Source organism: Urocampus carinirostris, chromosome 6, assembly GCF_059441175.1.
Source record: "Urocampus carinirostris isolate Australia breed hairy pipefish chromosome 6, RoL_Ucar_1.0, whole genome shotgun sequence".
Taxonomy (NCBI): domain Eukaryota; kingdom Metazoa; phylum Chordata; class Actinopteri; order Syngnathiformes; family Syngnathidae; genus Urocampus; species Urocampus carinirostris.
The window spans coordinates 29328986-29354909 of NC_142354.1; the positions used below are offsets into that span (position 1 = coordinate 29328986).

At 38.5% G+C, this 25924-nt stretch overlaps 1 protein-coding gene across 3 annotated transcripts in view; it reads left to right on the top strand.

The window, feature by feature from the left end:
* LOC148364527 (inositol 1,4,5-trisphosphate-gated calcium channel ITPR1-like) overlaps positions 1-25924 on the top strand; it is an 86991-nt gene that overhangs the window by 30912 nt on the left and 30155 nt on the right. For all 3 annotated transcript variants that reach the window (XM_088338667.1, XM_088338669.1, XM_088338668.1), the window contains 3 exons: positions 9543-9587; positions 13802-13934; positions 16043-16230. In XM_088338667.1, the coding sequence (XP_088194793.1) occupies positions 9543-9587; positions 13802-13934; positions 16043-16230 (366 nt within the window). The remainder of the gene's footprint in view (positions 1-9542; positions 9588-13801; positions 13935-16042; positions 16231-25924) is intronic.

The window sequence follows — 25924 nt, forward strand, 5'->3', positions numbered from 1 at the left end:
CAACGCTCGCATGTGAGGCAGGGCCAGCGGATAAGGCGTGAGGCTGTCAGTGGAAGCCAATGCAAGCAAGAGCTCAGCCTTACAGGGAACCCACTGAAGGCTTTCCTCAGCAAGCGACACAAAAGGAGGCTGGCAGGAGACTCCTAGATTGGACAGAGGGAGCAGCACAGGGAGGAAGCCGCCGTGTGCCCCCAACCAAGCAGACAGCGCCCTGGTACCAAGAATGGCGTGCCCAGGCTTGTCAGCACAACCACCCAACGCCGAACCGGGCGGGGGAAAAAAAACACTTGATGGGGGCAACTTACCTGGCAAGGCAACTTGTCAAGGGCACCTTACCTGGCTACGCCCTACAGAGAGGCCTCTGAGGCCTGTACTAGAAAAGGGTAACCCACGACCGTGAACCACGTCCAAAAGGGAAAGCGCCCCGAAGGCCGTCCAAAAAACGGGGAGCAGACGACGGCAAGCCAGACCAAGAAGTTCCGAAGACAGGCCACCGACAGCCACACAGAAGAGGGATCCCGACTCAGCCGAACACGGCAGGAGCACCGGCATAGAGGCTGGAGAGCTCCACGCGTCAACCCAGGGGCAGCAGGGGGTCAGGGGCGGCCTTGCCACCATCCACCAGCCAACAACTGAGGCAAGAGACACACAGAAGCCATAAATGCGGAGTCAGTCCGTATTAGACGCAGCAGCTCAAACTGAGCATTGTAGGTGGCAAACAGTGTTGAGTGTATACGGCCATGATTTGATATATTTATTGACAACGTAAACTATGATCACAATACCCACATGTGATTTACATTATATTTATTTAATGTCTTTCAAAGTCTCATTTATTATTATATACCCAAAAGAGTTGTGTCCCTTGTCGTGCTTTTTTGCATTTATTTAAATCTTTCAGGACGGATTTCTGTTATCTTCATTCTCAAACTTTCGCCCTGGTACCGTAAAAAAAGTGATATGATGAAATATCATGCCTTTTCGTTTGTAATCTATATCATGGGGGATCTAGTGGTTGGGAGTCGACGCTCTCACCGCTGCGACCCTGGTTCAAATCTGTTGCAACTCATAGTTAGCGATTGTGGTCAGTGACATTTTATGACTGATCAACCATTGCACAAAATACGGTAATGTACTACTGTAAAACCTCGTGTGTACCATGGACCCCAACTTTGAGTACTTTTTAAGTTTAAATATTGAAATGCATAGTGTCACCAAATTTGCTTCCCATGTATGAATGTCTGATGGACCAAAACTGCCAAAATTAACTTAAATAAGAACATGTTTTCAATTAATTAATTGAATAAAGTCAAACAAATTATAGTGAAATTGAATCTTCACTTAAAGAACAAAACCCAAGAACTATTTAAAAATACTAAAAATGTATAGGAATGAGGATAAAAATACTTTGTATTTAGTGTCAATAAAATTGAAAATGGAGCAGGACCTGTTACTCGGGTTGCTTATGTTCATCAAGTCACACGCAACATGTGGCTTGTGTATCCCCCAGTAGATCCTCTCTTTGCCAATAGGGGTCACTGTTCATTTGCGTGCGTATTTGTGTGTGTGCGTGGGCCTTAAGCGCGTATAAATGAGTTGTGTGGAAGAGTGACGACAGCGGCAATCATTGAGGCTGTGTCCTAGTTTCCCTGCTTGCAAACTGCACGATTCCTGGGCCCCTTCCAATTCTGGGCTGAGGTTACATAAGAACCCAGCATTTCCCCCCCTCTCTCTTTTTCCTGGAACTCAGCCCCTCCGCTGCTGTGTGACCTTCAGTTGTAATTGTAAAGGATAAAAGTGCACAGAAGCTATTTATCCGTGCCGCCTGCGTACATGTGTGCGCGCACCTGTGTCTAAAATGGGTTTGTGAGGATAGGGGAGGGAATGTGATGGGGAATGAGTATATCTCCCCCATCCACATACATACACACACTCATGGGTGAGCACAAACACACCTGTCATGCGTTGTATCTCTCTGACAAAAAATAGCTGTGGTGCCAAAAAATATGTGACTGGCCATGTGTCAGTCTGCATATTTGGAGTCTCTTCCATCTCATGCAGCCAGCTACTAGCCTGCGAGACAAGACTTTATGTAACTGCAGTGTACGAAAGCCTCCCTGCTCCCACTCATACACATAAGCTGACAGCTTGCATTTACCCTGCAGTCATAACACGAAGTCCCCGTGGACAATCAAATTCAAATACAAGCCAGATTGTAAATTTTGAATGCAATGTATCTTAATTAGATATAAAATGTAATATTGTTGAGAAACTGTGACTCTTGAGTTAATTCCTTAAGTCAAACAAATACAGACTATTATGACACCATTACCTGATCTAAAACCTACATGAGGGCAAGGAAAAACTCAAAAAACCTCAACATGAGGAAAATGGAGAAACCTTGAGAAGGGACCACACATGAGGTAATCTCCATTTCAGGGTGACCAGGCTGCAACAGATGTTGCAATAACAAATAATACACAGATATTGTCAACATGAAATTATGAATCATAAGAAAATATTAGAAGTTTTATTTCAACCTCTGCAATTTTGTTTTTGTTGTACTGTTATTAAAGTCAAAGACATGTGTGAATATTTATTATTCAAAAGTTGAATTAATGGTTGATTGATGATGATGATTATTATTATTAGCTTTCAATAATTTTCCATAACAAAAACGAAATCCCACCCCAAACAAACAAAACCGACAGGCAAAAAAAGCAGTTCAACATCATATGTTGAAAAAGTATATTTATATATTAACCATGCCCAACTTAATTCAAAGAGTCCTTATGCTTCATTTTCCACTGCGCCTATCTGCTTTCATCTTACTTTTATCAGGCCTGTTAAGGGTGGAACAAACCCCAAAAAGATGAAAAAAGAAAAGGTTATTCGAGCGCAAATCATGTGTTACCCTTCTGCCCACTCCTGGCTTCTAGTCATGATTGTAGCATTAAGTTTCCAAATGCCGCACCCCACCTTCAAATATCAGTGTGGTGCAATTCATTGCGAATACACAGACGTTTCAGATTCTGGCTGAGATAGAAAGTAACCAAGGTCAGCCCATTGCGCATTAGTCACATTCAACACCTTTATCAACATAAAAATACAATTGAACTTTATTTCTATTCACTTTAAACGCACCACAGAGCTTCGAAATGTGACCTTGGAAAAATAATTCTCATGAACTGGCTTGGGAAAAGAACCTGTCCTGCAATTTGGAGGAGAAAACGTGGGAAGGGATTCTTTTCCAGGTCAGGGGATTATGTAAGAGAAGCTAAATTAAATGTATTCAATACAAAATAATCACAGATTAATTTATTCCATCAAAACATTTCAAAATGGGACTGCTCAGGGGTGATTTATGTTGTTAGTAAGTGTAGTAATAAGAAAGGTACACTTGTACTGTACATGCTTTCTGGAAACGTTCCGAAATTGCTCCCTCATTAAGCAAATGTTGTTTACTTAATGGGAAAATGTTTGAAATTTACTAAATTATTTAAAAAAAAATACATTTTAATTTGCTGATCGATACGTTTTTGTTAGTTTTGAATTAATTGTAGCACCTCATTTTTTGTGACCCAGGTCCTGGAACGTTTAGGACACACCATTGAAATCATTTTGGGAAAAATATTAATGTGAAAAAAAGGAATACTTTTCAGTATCAGTTTACAAATATCTTTGGCAACTAAATCACAATAAATGTTGTTTTGTTAACTGCTGTGCAACATTACTCTTTCTCATGCAGTCATGGTTTCTCAGACTTACGTAAGGAGCATACCGAGTAGCGTCTGTTGAGTTTTACTCACAAGTTTGCCTTTTCATCTGCACCCGGTGTGTATGTGTGCACGGGAGTGTGTGCTCGCGGTCACGGTCCTATTACGCAAGTCCTCATTGCGAATTAATCGTGCTTCCTTCCTTTCGCTCCCTAACGTAATGCGCTATCCAATTTTTTTTGAATTTCCACAAGATTTTGCCACATTAACTTAATTTATTCCCTTCGGTTTTAGCAGTGCGGGTCAGCTGCATCACCCGTAGGAAGCGGGCTAGCGGAAAACACCGGGGCTTCTGTATGCTTCTGCCATCCTCTCGGCTCCGACATACAAAGAAACATTTGTTTGGCTACTTTTGCAGAATACTGCATACGTGCTTGTCACTCAGACGTCACTTTGTCCAACTGAGAGTTGTGATTGTAACCGAGGGGGATTGTCCCGGGGAATTTCCAGTTTGTCAGAATTTGATTCAGTTAGGACGGATGTGGCAGCTGCGAGGGGTTACTCGGCGGTGTCTGTGGTCAGACTTTGGGCCAATGACGGAATACTTCTTTGCTGCATTTGCTGGTTTGGGGGTTTTGTGTCGCAACCCTAAACCTACTTGTATTTTATACTTTTTGTGCAAGAAAAGGAGCCAGTTAAGGTCGCAATATTTAATATGGGTGAGCCATTCTGGCTAAGGGTCAGAAAGTAACATTTTCTTGTTATTGACCAAAAAGGCAAGAAGTCAAACTTGCTGATTCTTTTTTTAAATACACTCCTTAAAGGGACAATGTGTATTATTTGACCACTAGATGTTGCTGTATTGTGCAGAGCAATAGGTAGAATACAAACTACAAGAATCAATGAGACCAAAAGCACTATTTTTCTGGTGAGTTTTTTTTGCCCAGCCTTTCGCAAAGTTTATGGGTACCAGGAGTAAAAAGATGGCAGATAATTATGCCAGCTCCTTCTTGGTAAACCGCATGTTATGTGAAATATATTCATATTATTCGACATACGAGTATTTTCAAAAATGTACGTTTTTGCTTATTTTTTAATTCAGTATGGGTTTTTTTCTTTTGTTTACGACTAGGAGACACTAAAAGATATTCACTGTCCCTTTGACACTCCTCCTTTTAATTTTTCTCAATCCCATCCATTCATCCATCCATTATCAGCACCGCTTATCCTCAGTAGGGTCACGGGGGGTGCTGGAGCCCATCCCAGCTATCTTCGAGCAGTAGGCACGAAACACCCTGAACAACTCACGGACAACTCACTCGCTCATTCACACCTAGGGACAATTTGGACTGGCCAATTCACCTGACATGCATGTTTTTGAAATGTTGGAGGATTCCGGAGTGCCCGGAGAAAACCCATGCAAGCACGGGAAGAACATGCAAACTCTGCACAGGAGGTTTTGATCCCATGACTTCAGAACTAGACTTGTAACCCCTAATCCGCCGTGCCGCCTGTCACAATGCCAACAATTAAATTGCTGTCTAATCATTACTAAATGTGTGATTTGTGAACAATGCGTCATTGGAAACCCTTTAAATGTGTTTTTATCAAAAGTAATGTTTCAACTTAAGAACATTCAAATTGTTCCATGTGTTATTCAAGTTGAGTCTTGTTTGTTTGCATAGCACTTGATCACAACAATTCTTAAAGGGCTACACAAAACACCATTACGACATCATTTTAAATGTAATTAAGTGAAGACATTGAATACAAATCTCAATTTTCATTTCTCGCGCTGAGGACCAATCATTTTACGAGATCTTGGATCTTTCTCCATTAAGGGACATTGTGTGTTATTTCGTGCAGAGTTGGCAAAAAATAAGAAAAGTGTGGTTTGGTTACTTTGAGTTGCGGTGATATATAATCTTCCTTGTGCTTTTTAGCACAACTTTTCGGTTGCACTACAGAATACAGTGAATCTACTGGTCAAATAATTCATGCTGTCTGTTTTAGGTCACTTTTTTTGTGCAAAATACATCTTAATTTACCTACTAAAAAGTTGAGTTTAACCAATCTGCTACTTGGATCTATTTGAGGTTTCAGGGGCTGGTTTGCATGCAAGAAAGGGCTACTCTGTTAAGTAACCTCTTTAAAAATTTATGTATAAAAAAATGCACCCAAAATTGGACATTCAATCAAAATAATGCAAGAAGTGGATAATTTTTTTTTTTTCAGTAACTTAATTTTTATTGTACTTCTTTTCCTTTTTTGAACATCTAACAAAACAAAGGGGAAAAAATCCCTAAAAAACACAAACACACACAAAAAGACAAGACAACATTGCAATGTTGGGTAGTATCTTCCATACTCAAGTCATTATTCAAAGTCCAGTCTTCATTGTTCATTAGTAGTGTCCTTCTGTATCATTCTTCTTTAAACCCCATCCTGCAGTATTTGTTCCCAGCTTTAGGGTGTGTATTGGGACCTGACCAATTTCTTTTTTTTTTTTTTTTTTTTTTCATTTATGGGGTTGGGGGGGTTGACCAACGCTGATACTGTTTATTGGTAAGGGAAAAAGACAACTGCAGATTATCCATCCATTCATCAATTATCTACACCACTTATCATCAGCAGAGTCGCAGTAGTGATTAAGCTGTCTTCAGGCAGTAGGCATGGGACACCCTAAACTGGTTGCCAGCTAGTCACAAGGCAGATTAATTGTTTAAAAAATTGGATAAACATTTTAAAATGCGCTTAGCGACAATAAAAATGTGTATGTTTCTTGTTTCTACAGCTCCAGTATGTGACCAATATTTTCCCAAAAAATATTTGCTGTTACGACATATTTTTTTCTTTCATTGTGTTTTAAGGAAAAAAAGATCGTCTATTTGGCCAATGTGTCAATCAAACAATAGTATTCGGGTTCTGATTAATCGGGTGCTACCGAATGGAAGTTAGTGGATCCTTGTACGTTTAAGGAAATTACTTTCTAGAATCATGAGCAACTAATTCCAATTTCCATCATTTCAATACTAGGAAAACCATCTGAACTCCTTATTGAGCACTTTTGTGTTTGGAACACATTCTTGTTGCAGTGTACTATGTTGAAATAACAGTTGTAGCGAATCTCTGTGAACTAAGAGTTTCTTTTTTTTTTTAATATGAGACTCCAAAAGTACCCTGCCGTAGTACACCATGCGCACAATTGGCTCCTGACTTTGACTTGGACAGACAAGTTGAGTTGTGAAAGTGTCAGTGTTTATTGTCTTTGCTTGCACACTGTGTTTTCGTGACAGATGGCTGCTGTAAGCTGCTCTGTGTCACTGGTTTAGTGACCTGGTTCCTTTTGGATTGATTATGTAACTCCAACCCCTTCTGCCCCTCGCCTAGCCAATCCTCCTTTCTTCCCATTCCTTTTACATAACTCCTCGAGCATTCCCTCTTAGCATTTTGAGTCGTCTTATTGTACATGCCGTACACTCTGTACAGTAAATAATCACACTTCAAAGCACCCCCCGTGTTTACATGGGCCATTAAAAGAAACTCGACCCACAATGCAAAAGCGTCATATGGCTTTGGTCTGTATTTCATATTCCATGAGACATCCTTATTGTATTTACTCATCCTGGATTTTCAAATGTGATGTGGTGCTGTTAAGTGCATTATTTTTACATTTGGCGTTTCCATTCTCAGTCTTGCCTTTGTTTGCAAGAGTTTGCAAGTTGTGGTGGTCTTAAAATTAAAAGATTTTTTTTTAAAGGGACAGATCCACTAACTGTGATGTTTTGTTTTGGGATATAGTAGGGGGTTGTGTACAACATTTTTTGCCGTTTTACAGTAAATAAGCCTTTTTATTTTTATTTTTTTATTTTTTTTTTTAACTTTTTATTTCTCACACCAATTTTGACAGAGGTTTGATTCCACCATCTTACATCAACACAAAATATATACACTTGACACACTCATAAATAACAGAAGGAACAATAAAGAAGAAAAAATACTATTAATAGAAAAGAAGAATAAATGTTCATACAATACATCCATACAAAAAGAAATATATAAAAAAAAAAAAAATATATATACACCCAAAAAAAAATAAAAAATAAAAAATAAATAAATAGGGGGAGGTGTTTAGAATAAATAAGCCATTTTTGCGGGGTTTCTCAAACCAAAGTAACCCAGTGTTTGTTGTAGATAAAATAACCCACTTATTAGGGCGACATGGGGTTTGTATGCACATGACATTCAAATAGATAGATAGATAGATAGATAGATACTTTATTCATCCCCGAAGGGAAATTCACTTTTCCAGCAGCATCCCTAAGCTGAGAACAATCGAAAATAACTGAGAACAATCGAAAATAACACGGGAGCTGCTGGAGTGGCTGCCATTCGTGACGGCGCCGGAGAAACGATTCAATTTGAATCATGTACAAACAAACAAACAATTGAATCATGTACAAGAAACGATTCAATCTGAATCATGTACAAACAAACAAACAATTGAATCATGTACAACAAACAAACAGAATATTTATGTTTCAATAAGTGGAGTGTTAATAAAATGGGGGGAAAATAATTTCTGATACTGATATAACCAGGTAAAACTAATTTTAAGTTACCTGTCCAAATGAATGTTGTGCCATCTCACCTTTCCCACTCTCTCTGCTCGCTCCTGAAACTTTATCAAATAGTCCAAAATTTTACCTCATCTTCTCTGCCCCCGTGTGGAAATGCCGGTCTCTTGTCAATATTTTTCCCTAAATTAAATAAAGTACAGTATACTATTTTGGGGGTTTGTCTGAAATGAAATGCCTAACTTTTGTGGTGGTTGTATTGCACAATATGACCCGTTTTGAGATACACTCCAAAAATAGTTCGGTCCAATCAACCAATTATTGGGTTGGTCCATTTGGGTTATTTTTGACCCAATATCCTGTGCAAAGACAAACCATCACAAAAATTGTGTACACTCTAAACAAAATTGGGTCAAAAATTGGACAACCCAGTACTCAAATCAACCCATTTTCTGCATCATTTTAGACAAAACAACCCGATTGCTTGGGTTGTTCAAATAAAATGACATAATTTTTTTTTCTCTTGCATAAAAACAACTAAAGCATTGCACAATTTTCACGTTTTTTTTTTTGCTTCTGCAAAACGACACAGGACGTTGGGTCAAATCAACACAAGTGTAGGGTTGGTCTGTTTTTGACCCAACTGTTTTTGGAGTGCAATGGCAATGTATTAGTTTTCTGTACAAGACTATTCACTCAAAGATAGCATTTTGTTTAAAATAAGTGTCCCATACCGTGTCCTTTATACTAGATAGATGGTCTGTGCCAATTTTATAAGAACAACCCAAACATTAGGTCGTTTTATGTAAAACGATCCAGGAAAAAAGGGTCAAAATTGACCCTTATATTAGGTTGGTCCCATTTTTTACACAATTGTCTTTAGAGTTTAAGATTTGTGTATTTTTGTTCTGATCTAGTCAACATGTTGTATTATGCAGTTGTTTAAAACTAATTGACCCGATTCTTGTGATTGTTTGAGTAAAACAAGCCAGAGCTTGGTGAAAGTAATTTAACTAGTGTATCTGTTCTCTCCTGACCCAAATTGGGTTATTTTTTGGATTGGGATTAAGAAGCAGCTCCCTGCATGCAATTGCCTGTAGCAAAAGCTGTACAAACCCACCTGAGCATACCTTTGCATGACCTTTTGCATGGAATTATTTCATTTTGCTGTGTTTTTAACTAGATGCATGAATATTAACCGCTGTGCTTTGAATCTATTTGGCCTAACATTCATCACTGCACCCACCAGCTGGATCAGAACCAGCCTGAGAAGTTGCTGGAGGACCAAAAAAGGGTATGTGCACTTAACTGTAGCACACCATGGCAAATAGTGTATTTTGTAAACCATACAGCTATCATTTTCGATAAGGTTGCCGTATATTGATTATGCATGAATTAAGGACATTATCTACACTGGCAGCTCATTTTTATATATGTTTGAAATAAAGCCCTGTTGTGAAGGTGCTATGTCATCCATAACCAATTACTTCAGAGAGAAAGGCCGAGGTCAGACAGGCCTAACGGCAAAACAATCATAAGACAAGTTTGTGAGAGTCAGCAGCTGCACCACAGCTTGAGTCAAGTCAGCAAGTATCAATTTCAATTTTGGAGCGTGGCGATTTGCATCAAAATGTTGATAAAATTAGAAAGTAATCATACAAATGCAGAATTTATATTACCATCTAAAACATTAGTTTTCTGTGATTAAATAATTTCTATTTTTATGGTGAAAAGTAGGGCTACAAAAAACGGCTATTTTAATACATGATTAATCGTTTATTAATCCTAATTAACATATAAATATATCTTAATATATGTCAATAATAAAAATAATAATAATAAAAAAAAAAAAATCATTTTAAATTCTGTGTTCTCAAACAACTTTAGTTTAAAGGGGAAAACAAGTGATACAAAGACAAGGTAGAACACAAACTACAGGGACTTGAGTGACCAGATCGCGTAATTTTTTATCTCAAGTTTTAGGGTTTTAAAAGCTTACCTGTCAACCTGTACGTTTTTGCCGTACAAAGTACGTTTATTATGCATTTTAAGACGTGTACGACGTACAAGAAAATCTGTATGGAAAAACGCAAATTTGTCAATTATGGATACCATCCGGTAAACACCGACTATCACGAAACGGCAAATCAATCAAGTCTAACGAGTTTGCCGCGGTAGCCTCTATCTCGGTATCGTCCTTTTCGTTGCAAACAAAGCGAGCGGTTTGATGCAACTGCGCATGCGTCTGCCGGCCGCCTGGGGATTTCCCATCATGCATCATTCTGAAAAAAAAATATGGTGTAAGATTATTTTGTAAGGGAAAATGGCACAGTTTGTATAGGCATGTAGCCGTGTAGGTTGACAGGTATGTTAAAGGTACCCATAGCAGCAACATATTGACCAATCATTTTGGTTCCCTCTAAGTGAGTCGCATGTTATGTAAATAAATAAATAAAGATTTCTCGACCTTTTGAGTATTTTAACAAAAAAGCATGTTTATATTATAGATCATATATGTTCGCTCATTATTCTAGTTAATAGATAGATAGATAGATACTTTATTCATCCCCGAAGGGAAATTCACACTTCCAGCAGTGTCCTTGTGTTAAAAAAATAAAACAATAATAAAAAAAAGGAATATAATACATAAATACCCAATGTAACGTGTTGATATAGAGTATTTAGATAGTGCTATATAAAATACTCAATGTAATAAAAATATGGTAATATGCAATGTGGGGGTGTGGTTTAATGTGGGCTTTTTACTACTTTTACTTAATATTATTTTTTTCAATGAATTAAGTATTTTTTCACCACTAGAAGGTTTTTAATTATACACAATCTCGGTTTAAATCACCATTCCATAAAAACTAACAATTATTGCTTTGTACCATCCCGTGTCAGAAACTTTGGCTTATTTCAGTAAAACTAATTGGAAAATGTTTACCTCCAAAATAATAATTTTTATAGTCAAGTCAAGTCATGAATCATCTTTTAAATAATTTTGTAAAAAAAAAACAGAAAACACCCACATTTGAGGGCTGCCGTATTAAATGAAAAATATTTTAACCATGCAAAATGTTTGATTTGGATTCCATACAAGTTCATTGTTAAATTCAAAACTATTAACAATTAAGAAGCTGAGATGACAAGGAGTCGGAGAGCCTCCAAACCAGTGGTCTTAAAATGATTGACTTGGGGGCCACTGGAACTCAGGTCCAGGTGAGGTTGGGCTAAATGGGGTTTTCCACATAAAAAGTTCTTCCGCTGTTCACAAATATGGAATTTTTTTGCACTTCCTTGACAAAATAAGATATAAAATATGAAAATACATCAATCAGTAACACATTAATCAATCATTCTTGTGGGCTGCACTTACATTAAACTTTTATATATTAAGGCGGGGGCCTCAAACTTATGCAATTGACCGAGAAATGAAATGAAATGATCTGCATTTATATAGCGCTCCGAGGCTCCGTGTTTGAGACCCCTGTTCTAGACCAAAAGGTTTCAAGACAAACGATTGTACAAATTGCCGGCGATTGCTTTGATAAACAACTCTTTGTCGACTAATCAATTTGCTGTTGCTCTTGTATTTAAAAGCAATCAATGCATAGTTTATTGCTCATCACACTTTAATCGCCTAATCTTTCCTCGCCCTTTTGGAGCCCAAGTGGAGGAGCCGGTCTTGCATAATAATTGGGGACCACACCGTTTTTCAGACTGGTCACGTAACGGGCTAATCTTGCGCATGCGCACTTGCACATCCTCTCTCATTTCCGTCGAGCCGTCCCATGAGAGGTCTCGTTAGGTAGCTACGGGCTCCCGTCACTATGACTACGGCAAAGTCGTGCATGCTTCTTCCCCGATGCTCAACAGTTGATGAGTCATATTGTGAGAGACTCGGGTCAATCTTAGCCAAGAACGCATCCTTAAATGTCATTACGCCTGGTCACTGACTATAACGGTCAGTCTCGGCCCAGTGGGTGTTTAATAAGCTGAAATGTGTGTTTTGCTTGTGTTTAAACCTTTTTGGAAAAGTTTTTGTTCAGAGGTAATCCCAAATCCCAAATGTTTTCACGTGCAAAATGTGAGGAAATAGTAAATGTGTTGGGGGGAAAATACATATGTGTATGTACATAATATAATATAATATAATATATACAAAATCTGTATATTCCAGCATGCCTTGTCTTTTGAGAAAGACTGACGCCCTAGCAAGCCAGTCACAATATTGATATATTTTTTTTATTTTTTTGATCGCTTTTATAGAGAATGCCTAGGTGTAGTGTCGCAGGTGGATGCAGTAATGGTACAACAAAGGGCAAGCAGCCAAAAAAGGGTTAACTGGCAAAAGAAAATAACACAGAGAGCTGTCAACAGGGGGCTTACCGGGACTGATCAACAAAAGAGAGCAGCGGGTCTAGCGACAGGCGCAAAGTCAGCCCGAATTAAACATACCAGGGAACCCGGAAAAACTGGTGCTAACGCCCCGGCTAGCCAATCAAAATACATAAAGGTGAGCTCCCAGGCTAACCAGGAACAAACAATGAAAAGCCGCTATGGCGATAGGCGTGGAGCTGGCAGGGAATAAACAAGCCAATAAACATGCACTGAGCAACCAAGCTACCCGCAAACCACCAACGAAAAGCCGCAACGGCTATAGTGACAAACGCAAAGCCGGCCAAGAATAAGTAAACCAAGGAACAAAGAAAAACAGGCGCTAACGCCAGTCTAGCTAATCAAAACCCCCTGGTAACTAGCCAGGATAACTGGGAAACAACTACAAAAAGCGGCTACAGCGATAAACCAGCCAGGAATAAACTTAGGGACACGACAAAACTGAAGGCTAGTGGCAGGCTAGCCAGCCAAACAACACCCGTAGGCAGCTAACGAGCACCAACCCGGAGCAAACAAAACAAGAAAACTCAGCTGCCCCAATGCTAATGGCCAGCTAGACGGACAAAATTATACCAACAGCATCACACGCGGAGAAAAACGCAACTGAAAAGCCACAATCGCCTACCTGCATGCAAAAATGTGTGGTATGCAATCACTGTTTACTGCAATCGTCTGTTTCGGGCCGGCCTTATATGTTGAGTTAATGGGATTCTCAGTTTTGAAAGTGTTATCTGCCTTCAAGGACATCACAGCTATACACGCAAACAAGCCAAATGGGTCAGTTTTAAGATTAAATTTCCTAGGTCTCCCGGCGTGTGAAATATTTTTCAAAATATTTGCATAATTGTGGGGAAGAACACTCCACTTTTATTGCCTAACTTAAAAGAAATCTATTTGGTAAAGCATTTAGGTCCCTGAAATGTGTGTTCAGCTCACGTTTAAACCTTTGAAAAAGTTTTCGTTTAAGACGCTTAAACAAAAGTGACGTCAATGACTTTGTGTTTTGATGAAGCGCAAGCTGGATGATGACTGTCCCGTGTTACCTAACCAGCCCTCCCGCCGCATGGCCGCAATCATGCCGTCGCATTTTCCCTTTGCCTCTGATAGGGCGAGGCGCTGAGGCAGATTCTGGTGAACCGTTACTATGGCAACTTCCACCGGAGCGGTGGGCGGAGGGACAGCTTGACGTCATTCGGCAGTGGCCCCCTCAGCCCTGTGGGACCCGGCAAAAAACAGTCAGGTGCTTCATTTTAACCACTTCTTCGCAGACACGTGAACATTTTTATTTTAGAGTTTGTATGTGTAAAGGGCCATTGATGAGAGCACTAGAAGATAGCAAGTCCATCTAGAATGCATCCTTATCTATTTTTTAGCCCAAAAATACGCATGCCTCATGTAGTCATAGTAAAACATATGTCTCTCGTTGTGTTATGCAAGGATAGAGTGGTCTATCTGTCTGACCCTGAGCTCTTATCGCTTTCAAAGTTGTGCACAGACCTGCCCTTTGAGCACAGCCAGCCCCACAAACCTATCACTCTTTGATAACGCAGTCATTGTATTGCCGCCTGTGGTCACAATAACGTAGCACTCCGACTCTGTCAATAGGTGTCCAATTTATATGATTTATTTATAAATATCTGATTTACCTTTGTTAACTAATCCAGTCTAGTTACATTAAAAGGGAACTTTGACTTCCAGTGAAGAATATTAGTATTTGAACACCCTGCTATTTTGCTATTTCTCCCACTTAGAAATCATGGAGGGTTCTGAAATTTTCATCGTAGGTGCTTGTCCACTGTGAGAGAGATAAACTAGAAAGAAAAATCCAGAAATCACAATGTAGGTTTTTTTAATGATTTATTTGTGTGATACAGCTGCAAATAAGTATTTGAACACCTGAGAAAATAAATGATAACATTTGGTACAGTAGCCTTTGTTTGAGGTCAAACGTTTCCAGTAGTCTTTCACCAGGTTTACACACACTGCAGGATGGATCTTGGCCCACTCCTCTACACAGATCTTCCCTAGGTCAGTCAGGTTTCTGAGCTGTTGCTGAGAAACACTGAGTTTGAGCTCCCTCCAAAGATTTTCGATTGGCTCCAGGTCTGGAGACTGTCTGGGCCATGCTAAAACCTTGATGTGCTTCTTACTGAGACACTCCTTGATTTTCATGGCTGTGTGTTTCGGGTCGTTGTGTTGGAAGACCTAGCCACGACCCATCCTTATTGCTCTGACTGAGGGAAGGAGGTTGTTTACCAAAATCTCACAATATACGGCCCCAGTCATACTCTCTTTAATCCCGTGTACTCGTCCTGTCCCATGTGCAGAAAAACACCCTCATGCATGATGCTACCACCCCCACACTTCACAGTAGGGATGGTGTTCTTCGGATTGTACTCTTCATTCTTCTTCCTCCAAACACACTTCATGGAATTATGACCAAACAGTTCTATTTTGGTCTCATTTGACCACAAAACCTTCTCCCATGATTCTGTATCATCCAAATGGTCATATGCAAACTTGAGAAAGACCTTGACGTGTAATGGTTTAATTAACGGAACCTTTCGTGCCATGCATGATTTCAAACCGTGACGTCTTAGTGTATTACCTACAGTAGCCTTGGAAACGGTGGTCCCAGCTTTTTCACCTCATTGACCAACTCCTGTTGTGTAGTTTTGGGCTGATTCCTCACCTTTCTTAGAATCATTGACACCCCAAGAGGTGATATCTTGCACGGGCTCCACTTCGATTGAGATTGCCTGTCATGTTTAGCTTCTTCCATTTTCTAATGATTGCTTCAACAGAGGACCTATTTTCACGAAGCTGCTTGACAATTGCCCCGTAGCCCTTTCCAGCCTTGTGGAGGTGTACAATTTTGTCTCTGGTGTCTTTGGACAGCTCTTTGGTCTTCGCCATGTTACATCCACCTGACTAGACCAACATAGCGGCAACATAGTAGTAACTTATTATTTCAGAAATATATATCAAACTAGTTGCCCTTCATGCTAATCGCTAACAAAAAAAAAATAGCTTTCACCTCCAAAAAGTATGGTGACCCCTGAAATAGTCATTTGTAGAGAGGTGAGTAGTGATCCATGGTCCAATTTTTGTTTGACCATTATGGAAATTTCGGCTTCAGATTAAAAACTGTGTTTATCATTTGCAGAATTGCCGAGGCATGTCTAGTTAACCACTGCAAACTGTAACCAAAGTAACATAAATATGCACCTTATTAACCGTGTGAATCAAACAAACAGAACTTATCATTTGTTTTGTGTTACCGCTCATACAAATGTAAAAATATTAGTTGCCTCTCTCCTCTCTGTCGTTGTCTGTGTTGTTCCATAGCGTTAGGGGGCCCAGGGGGTCTAAGTCGTGGGGAAATGAGCCTAGCAGAGGTGCAGTGCCACCTGGACAAAGAAGGAGCCTCTGATCTGGTGATTGACCTCATCATGAACACCACCAGCGATAGAGTTTTCCAGGAAAGCATTTTGTTGGCCATCGCTTTGCTAGAGGGCGGAAACACCACCATCCAGGTCAGTCTGACCCAGTGTGCAGGTTTAACTCAACCCAAAGCAGCAGGCATATATGTATATATATGTGTATATATATGTATATATATGTATATATATGTGTATATATATGTATATATATGTGTATATATGTGTATATATATGTATATATATATGTGTATATATATATATGTGTATATATGTGTATATATATATATGTGTATATATATGTATATATATGTATATGTATATATGTGTGTGTGTATATATATTTTTTCTACTGCCTTTTTATAGGCAGTAAAATGCACAGTTCTACAAGTATATGGGTCAGTGTGCCACCAAAGCTTTAAATGCACATTAAATAAGGTGGCATTTAATGCCCCTCCCATGGCATGAGACGAGGCATAAAGCCCACTGATTCTACAATTTAATGGGAAATATTTGCATACACATAAAAACATTTGAGCTTACTGAATTTCTCTGCTTTGTCCTCTATGAATCTGCAATCTCCTGTCTACTTATTATTTACTAACCATTTTTTGATTTATTTTAGTCGTTTACGCACTTGCTCATATTTATGATTAAGTAGTTAAAGATTTTCATTGGTGTTATTACTTTCTATATATAGCTCAATGGTTCTCTTAAAGGTGTGGTGCATAGTTTGAGGTGTCCTTAAAAAGTTTAAAATAGATATTTTCTCTATTATGTGTTTACAATGCCCAACGGAGTTCAAAGAGTCTTTTTTTTTCACCGCAGCCATCTGCTTTTATCTCCTTTTTATCATTGGTGTTCCAGCCACCCGGCGCATTCGGCTGGACGAAAAAAGGCGGGGGGAGAGGTGGTTGTGGTGGAGAGTTATTTAACACGCGTAGTGGTTGTTTTCATTTGTTGGAGGATGAGAATTGTGAAAGTAAGAAAAACCCTGTTCAAATACAGTCCAAATGCCAACCCAAATCCCCAAAAAGATGAAAAAAAGAGTTTATTCGAGCGTGTCTAAGAGACATGAATGTGCACGCGGCATACAGGCTGCTTCACAGAGGCTGCAATGATGATTTCAGCCAGAGGATGGCGTCAGCAAGTATAAGTTACGGACACCACCTTTAAAGTGCTGCATTAAAACATTTTTATCCCAACAGCAGTATCAGTATTGCTAGCTGATATCATTGAGACTAAAAGGCTATTGCTAGTAGCTGTGTCTGCAAAACTAGCCGCTAATATTAGCACTCCTGTCCCTACTGGTAGAAACTACAGTGTAAAGAAGGACAGACTTTTCCTTCCTCCGTGTGTTGGAATCAACATCTGTGTCACAAGACCAGACGGGTGAAAGAAGTGCTGTCGGAGCAGTTGATGTTTTTATTACAATAAAAATGATTATCAAAACAGAACGTTCTGGGAATGTGTGAGTGCAGAACAATACTGTGTTTTACAAGTGCGTTTTAAAATATTTCTCAATCACTTATATACTTGAGGGCCGAAACAGCAAGCTATGACAAATTCAAAACATAAGTCAGTAGAAAATGCCCCAAATCCAAGCTTCACACCAATCCTTTGTTCAGACTGTGTCTGGCTAGTACTGATTAGACTCAAGGACTTCCAACTAAAAACTTCCTAGTTTACAACCATGTACCAAGGAGTCTGGTGATTTTATCACAAAGTAAATAATTTCACTCTATTAAATAATCATGAGGTGGATTATAAATATAAAGGAGATATAAATCACTGAAATAATATAAAGGTACTAGTTAAAAGAAATTCTGGTTGACCTCATGCTTTGAAAGAAGAGATCTTAGATACATGATTGTGGCAGTGTCTTTAATGTCTGCAACATTAGCGCTCATGTCGCTATTGCCAGTGACTAGAATGCTAACTCTAGCTAACCTGTCTGAAATATTGACTAAGCGTTAGTGTACGCTAGCTTCTAACGTGACATATTTTGCGTAATAATATCACAAAAAGATCAGTTATTTTACCCGGTGCTTTGCAGGAATGAGTTCTCATGGCCCTTAAATTTTTTTAATTGGTTGGTCGTCATATTTGGTCTGTTTCTATCCAACGATGTAGCTTGTGTGTCCTTTGATGCGGGTCTTGTGATCTGTCTGCCCATCTACGGGTCATTGCACAATCACGGGGTTCGCGTAATCAGATTACAGCGAGGAAGCCGCTACTGCGGTGGAGATAATGCTTTAGCTTCCCACGGCTGCGGCAAGAAGCCCCGTCACGTGACGGGCTTGTTACATAAAGCCTGTGTGAATGAACAATGAGGAATGTCTCAGCCTTCCCAACATTCCTGCCGCCTCTCCCCACACCCTTGACTTCTCTCGCCCGACCTAAAGTGGGTCATGCCTAGCTTCCGGAACTGGGCCAGTGGGGAGAACGGTGGAGACTGAAGAGGGATGTGGAAGAGGATTTGGAGTAGAACTGGAGTTTCTTTCTCACAATTATCAACAATTTTTTGTTTAATTTAAACATCTATACCAGGGGTGTGCAAGGTGCCCTCTAAGGACAGCTGAGCTGCCCACTGACCTCTTCTGAAGATGGCCCACCAGTGCTGGGTCATTGTGATTTGTCTTTTAAAGGAATGTTTATAGTGGTTCACTGAGTCTACTTAATCATCCTTCCAATAATTAACTTGATAATAACACAGTAACAACACAGTAATAACATGATAAGTTTGCCATTTTAGAAAGTCATTTCAAACTGGGTTCCCTTTGCACTAATTAGTAACAAAAAGTAGCTCTCAGCTAGAAAAAGGTTGGAGACCCCTTATCTATACAGTGCAAAAATCCCCCCTCCCTAGGTAAACAATATATTTTCATTACCTATATTTAATGTTGACGATGACTGTATATATTAAACAGGACTTGACTAACCAAATAGGTTCAGCGACAATTAACCTTCCTTATTTTCACATCCTCACATTTTCTTATGAACTTAGTCAACCCAAGTTAACCTTTGGTTTCATGAGATGTTAGGTTGACCGTCGTAACTCTGTTTGATGATTTATTGACCTTCAAAGCACACAGAAGGTCATCGCTGCCCTGCACACACCTACTGCAAATGCTCCCAGGGCTGTAATTGATTGACGGAGAACTACTCAGTACTCAAAATGAATCTTGAAATGTGTGGTAATCAATTAACCGTTTGCGTTAACAGTAATCCCTCACTATAATGCGGTTTAATTTTCAGTTTCGCGACTTTAAGGATTTGCATTGTGTTCTGCTTTCTGATTTGCTTAATAGTTTTTTAACTGTACAATAGTTCTTTTTTAAAAGTGAAAAATAAAAAGTTTAGAAATTTAATTTAATTTGTTAAAAAAAATGCTCAAGCCTGTGAAAATGGATTGTGAATTTCTAAGAAATTGAATTCTGGACTAATATGCAAAATCATTGACAAGATCAGTGACCTTAAATAGATGATAATTTTTTCCAAAACAATTTTTAAAACAAGCCTATAATTTATGAGGAAGATGTTTTAGGGGTTTGATTGAGCCTATTTTATACCTACTTATTGTCCTTAAAATCTGGCAATAACATAATAATGGCATATTAATAACATAACGAGTCGTTATTTTGCGATATTGCAGCACCATCAACATCATAAAGGACCTTTCTAACCCCCTGACCTGTTGTCCTCTGGTAGGCACTACTGTCCCCTGAAATGAGGAAAAACAGGCTCAGAGACAGTTTCTTCCCCAGGGCCATCACCACCCTAAACAAGCATAAAAAATGAAAATATGTCTTGTGACATATTTGGGTTTACAGTAAGACCTCGGTTATCGCGGTTAATGGGGACCAAAACCACCCGCGATAAGTGAAAATCCGCGAAGTAGCGGCGCACCTTAAAAAAAAAAAAAGTCTCATCTCATTATCTGCACCGCTTATCCTTTTTAGGGTGACGGCACGTCCGCCGAACTCGCTCCGTCGCGCGGCCCGGGAGTGACTTCCGCGAATTTTTTTTTTTTTTTTTTTTAATTTAATTATTTTTTTTTTTAACCATTACAGACCGCGAAGCTCTGAAGCCGCGAACGTCGAACCGCGAAGTAGCGAGGTCCCACTGTATTGGGATATTGCACTACTTATTATTGTAATATTGTTACAATGCACTATTTTTTTCATTGTTCTATTATTACAACTTTGCTATTTTCTAAGCACTACTTTGCAATTATTTTTACCTATTTTATCCTGACAGTCCTTAATCGTACTTTTCTATTTGAAGTCATTATTCCATGATTACCGTTGAGTGCCATGTCTAATGTCTCACCATAATGTTATCAATGACAGTAAAGACAATTATATGTTATAGAACTGCATATCAAACCAGTTGCCCCTTTGTGGTAATCAGTGAAAAAAGTAGGATTCGGCATTAAAAAGGTAGATGAGCTTTACGGCTTTTCTCACTTTTCTCACGCCAGCATTGCTTTGACAAACTGTGATTCCTCCTCAGCAGTTCTTTTTGCAACAACACACGCTGCAGGTGTGCATTGATTTGCGTTGTGAAAAGTACGAAAAAACTAACACTCACGCTCCCATTGTGGAAATATAACAAGACAGGGTGATGGAGGTGAAGGAGAAGGGAGCCGCTCCGTTTGCTTTCGCATGTGGCGCTGCGTGACATGAAATGGGGTGAAGGGGTGCACGAGTATAAATAGCTGTTACATAACATCCCTTTGTTGATGCCAAGTCGCGGAGCGGAAGGAGAGAAAGGATAGCGCGATGACCTTGTTTTTCGGCGAACCGCCTCCACCTCGCACCTCTCCTCTCTGTCTCATTCCAAGCCTGAGTTTGTCTCCATGGATACAGACAGGCGGTGTTTACCCAACACGGCAGAGGGTGGGCGGGGGCCGAGATGCTTGTCCCTCTCCTCTCTTTCGTTTACCATCATATACATAGATCTATCTCTGTTATCTCCTTGACCACTGTTACTTCATCCACCACGTCATCTCTTCATCAGGGTATCCTTGTTGTTGACACGCAAACTCACTGCTGGATGTGGAAGGCCCTTACATCATTTATTCCATTTATATTGTATATTCAACAGATCAAATGACAAAGGTTTTCCACTGTACAGTAAAATTTGACTTATGGTACAAAAGTGTTTCCCCTACTGTATAAAAACCCTGGCCGGCCGCCAGGGTCTCATTGGTCCTTGCCGGGGTCTCAAACTTGTATATTTTTTGGGCCTCTCACTCACTTTTGGTCATTTGCTTGATTGTTTACTTTGCGTGTTTTTGTTCACTGAGCAGAGGAGGAAGGTGTTTTGGGGAGTGTTGCAGCAGCACATTGAGCACAGAAACTTTTCAAGAGAGATTGCTGTATGGGGGACAGAAAGGAAATTTAAAAACATGAGTCAAGGCAGGAAAATCTTCATTTTGACCCATTTTAATTATATAAATGGCTCCAAAACATTGTACATTGTTTACCACAAGACAGAAGAATCTGAATCAGTCCCTCAAAGCTTAGCACTTTGTGTTCCTAAATCCCAATATTCAGTATAGACTAATATTTTTTTGTTACCGTTATACAGATTTTAATTTATATTGTTGCATGTTTTTCAGAAGCTCTGTGTTATTTGAATATACAGTTTAATTGTAAATAGTTAAAAGTTCTTGTATCTAAAAGTTTTTTGTGGCATTGAATAGTTAATGTTTTTTATTTTTTAGTTTGTTTTTCAGGAATTCTTTGTTGCTTGACTTCAAGTTGTTTAGTATAAAAACGTTTAAATTAGTTAAGTTCACTGTTGAGTGAAAAAATAAAGGCTAGCATAATATGATACATAATACATTTTTATTTATTCATTTAATGCATAATACATTATTATTATTGGTAGTATATTGGATGAAGCAACAAAAAAATCGGAGTTGTTGGGCGTTTAGCTGAAAGTGCTGTTGCTCTAAAAAGAACCAGAATTCCCAATACTAATATGTTGCGCTTTGCAATAACATACCTGTCAACTTTTACATTTTCCCCATATTTTATGTTTTTTTAATGATTTCTAATCAAGTACGCAAAGGGGTTTGGGTAATGGGAGGGGTCACGACCCCAGACACTCCCCCGGGTACACCCCGGGAACGCCCTAGACTGTCCACCCAACGCGGTGTGTACTAGTAATGAAACTATATTTTAATAGTAAGGCATAAGGACACCAGTTGAAATCTAAAGCAGGGGTCACCAACCTTTTTGAGGCTAAAAGCTACTTTATTTTGTTTCTGATTAGCGCAAAGGGCTATCAATTTGATGTGCATTTTCTAAATTATACTATGTTGTTATTACATTGTTACTATTATGTTATTGCAAGTTTGTAATTATATATATGATTAAAATCGGCTCAACTACTAAGACATACTTTGTATAAGCGCATTGAGTGATATACATATATTAATGATAGGCTAATTTCAAAGATTTCAGAAGAATGAATCATGTTCTTAAATACACTAATCATGGCAATTCTAACTCAAATTAACTAGAAAATCGCAATTAACCATCACCGGTGTGCTATTTTTAGAACCGGTCCACTAGCCTCTCGGGCACCACATTGGTGACACCTGATTTAGAACAACAAGGGAATTGCTAGATTTTACCGACAAGATTTTGTAACTCGTACTTTTTAGTTTAAAGATGCATGTTTATCAAATCTGACCTAATCAAAACCTTACACTTTAAAATATCTCAAAATACGTATTAAATTGTAATTTTGGGGATTTTTATGTTTTTTTGGGGACAGAACGTTTCGATTATCTTTGGTGTTACACATCCCAAATGAAAATTACCAGTGCAGTGAAGTTATTGTCTAGTCAGATTTACTAATAAATTAACCTACATCTTATTCAACATTTGATGGGTGAAGCAAGAAAGCAATATCTAAACTGTTGCATTGGAAAAATGTTTTATTGTCTTACCTTAACTTGTAAATGAAGTCTGTGCTCTGCTCTTTTTGAATAAAAGCATCAATAGATGGGTAATCTACCATCATAAAACAAGGTCCATGCATAGAGAAATACAAATTCTATTGTATGGGGCTGAGGTGTGCATCAAATTCAGAACACTTGGGTGGGTGTCATTTAGTTGTCGTTTTAGTCATTTTTTTTTTTGTTTTATGATTGTTTTTCTTTTTTTATCCGTTTTTTTTTTTTGTCCTTTTTGGGTCGCTTTTTTGTCATTTTTCAGTTGTTTTTCATTCATTTTCATACTTTTTAATGATATGTACTTTTAATGCTTTTCCTCACTTTAACATGCTTTTCCGCACTTTAACATGCTTTTTAGCACGTTGTCATGGTTTTCAGTACTTTTCCCATCATTTTCAGTATCTTTTCATGTATTTTTCATACTTTTCAGTACAATTTTCTGAATGTAGTGTTTTTCGGGTGGTTTCGGTCAGTTTTTGGTTGTTTTAGGGACTTTTTTTGTTTGATTTTCATTTTAAGGTTCAACCATCCTTTTTTGGGTTGTTTTGTGTTGTTTTTCTAGCAGCAAGGATTAGTCAAGAAGAGCCATGTTCATAACAGTTCATGTCCACTGTTTCATTCATGTTTAGAAAGTTAAAGATGCAGGCAATTGAACTGCATACAAATCATTTTTGGTTTTGTAGTCCACAAATATATGTGATTTTGTCATTAATCTCCAGTATTATTATATTATTTATTCATTATTGATTGATTTATTTCCTTATTCATTTTTAAAATGTTAATTTATTTTTCATCTTATTTTGTCTTGAAAAATAAACTTCAACTGAATAAATGCCATCAATTAAATATATTTTACTTTTATATTTCCATTATGACATGAGAGGCACAGGGCCACATGCTTCCCCTGACTGCACGTCACCGAAAACTACAGGTTAAATGAATTCCTCATTCCTCCATGACCTCTGGAGCCGCCCTCAGTTAAAGTGATTTTTGTTTATTCCGCCTTGAAATACTAGCAATTCTGTTTCCTTGACTGAAGTGTCATGCCAGCTCATACCAGTCCTTGGACCGCATGGCTGACAGCACACAGTTTATTTCTAAGGCGAGATCAACGCGCCAATGCAAATATGATTACATAATGCTGGCGAAGGCTTCAGTTTTCCTGAGCACTGGTGTGACATGTGGGCGTTTTATTTTTTTTTTATTTTTTTCGTTTTTTCATACATGGGCATGTGCCTGTTGCTGGAGACAGCTGACCTACTTTTGTGGGTGTCTGTAAAAAGTCGCTGGGTGTGGAAGAAGTGTGCGCCTGCTGGCTTGTGCGTGCTTGCTCTGGAAAGTATGTGTGCATGACTTATGTAATTTTAATGGGTGCGTGTTTGCGGCGGTAGGGTGAGGTAGCAGAGAAAAGGGCGAGTGTGAAGTGCTGAAAAGTACTGTTACTCGTGCCAAAAACATACTGATAAAAGGAGAGGTATGAAGTTACTATTTTAAGGAAAACTAGCAAAATCTTGAAAATGTCTTGAAAAATTCACATTTAATTGAACTTTTGCAGCTTGGAAATAAACTAAATCGGTGATGGTTGTTTCCCTATTACTAGAATGTGAATGTATTATAATTATAGTATTTTTTTTCCTTTTGAAGAGCGCAATGGTGTCAAACATACAGCTCGCGGGCCGGGAACAGCCCCACGAGGAGGTTCAATCTTGCCCGCTGGATAATTGACATTCTGAAACTGACAGCTAGTCAGGATATGACACCTGGTATAGATGTATTTAAGCAAGCCAAAAGGTTCAAAGTATCGGGAACAAAAATACTTCACTAACTACAATACTGCCGTTTATATTGTTTTCATTGAAAAAAGAAAGAAATCTGTGAGGATAATATTTAAAGTTTTTTTATGGACATGTGTAATTAATTGTTTAAAAAAAACTTCCATTTCAATTTTTGTTTAATCTTAATGTGCATTACACCATACCTAAATTCATTTTTAAAGTTTTTTGACTTTGTGGAATCAGTTGCAATGCTTATGATTATAATTAATGAATGATAAAAGAAAATTGACTATTTATCTCAGGAAATCTAAGTTTTTTTTTGAAAAACTTATTAAATGTTCTGTTTAGGGAAGGTTTGTTAAATCCCAACATTTTTTAATGATCCCTCACACACACAAAGAAAAGAAAAATAAATAACGTGATATTTTGATTACTTAGATCAGAGTATGATATAACTGTAATGGTCTGGCCTATTTGAGATCTACCAAGGGTATTCTGTACGTAGCCCATAATGTGAATTGAATTTCAAACGTGTTTTACTTTTCAAAACAATTTAATGAAATAATTCATTTATAACCGATATGCATGAAGATATCTGCATGTATATTTATTAATGCATATGAGAAAATAACTGGGTAGGCCTATGTTATCTTTTTTCTTCCAATGCGGCTCCTGACTCAAAAGGTTGGCCCACCATTGTTTTAATATAATCATACCAATGTGTAATTGTGCTGTCAGTCAATTGGACAGGAAGTTCCTTTACATTAAAGTAAATTTTTGTGGATGTGAAAAACGTAGTGTCTTATCAATCCCATTGACATTTTGCGGACAAATTTTGAGTCTCACTCAATTTCATTCAAAGTTGTGTCCCGACTATGTTAGGTAGTGATGATAAGATCTACGTTCTGCTTGAGTGGACGCCTAACATAGCCCATACCTCAATCAACCCACTTAAGCCGCCTAGTTTAAATGAGCCAAACATTCCGCCTCCCATCATTTAACTGCCGCAAGATGCGAGAGGGCTTTAAGGCGCGTGCGGTCA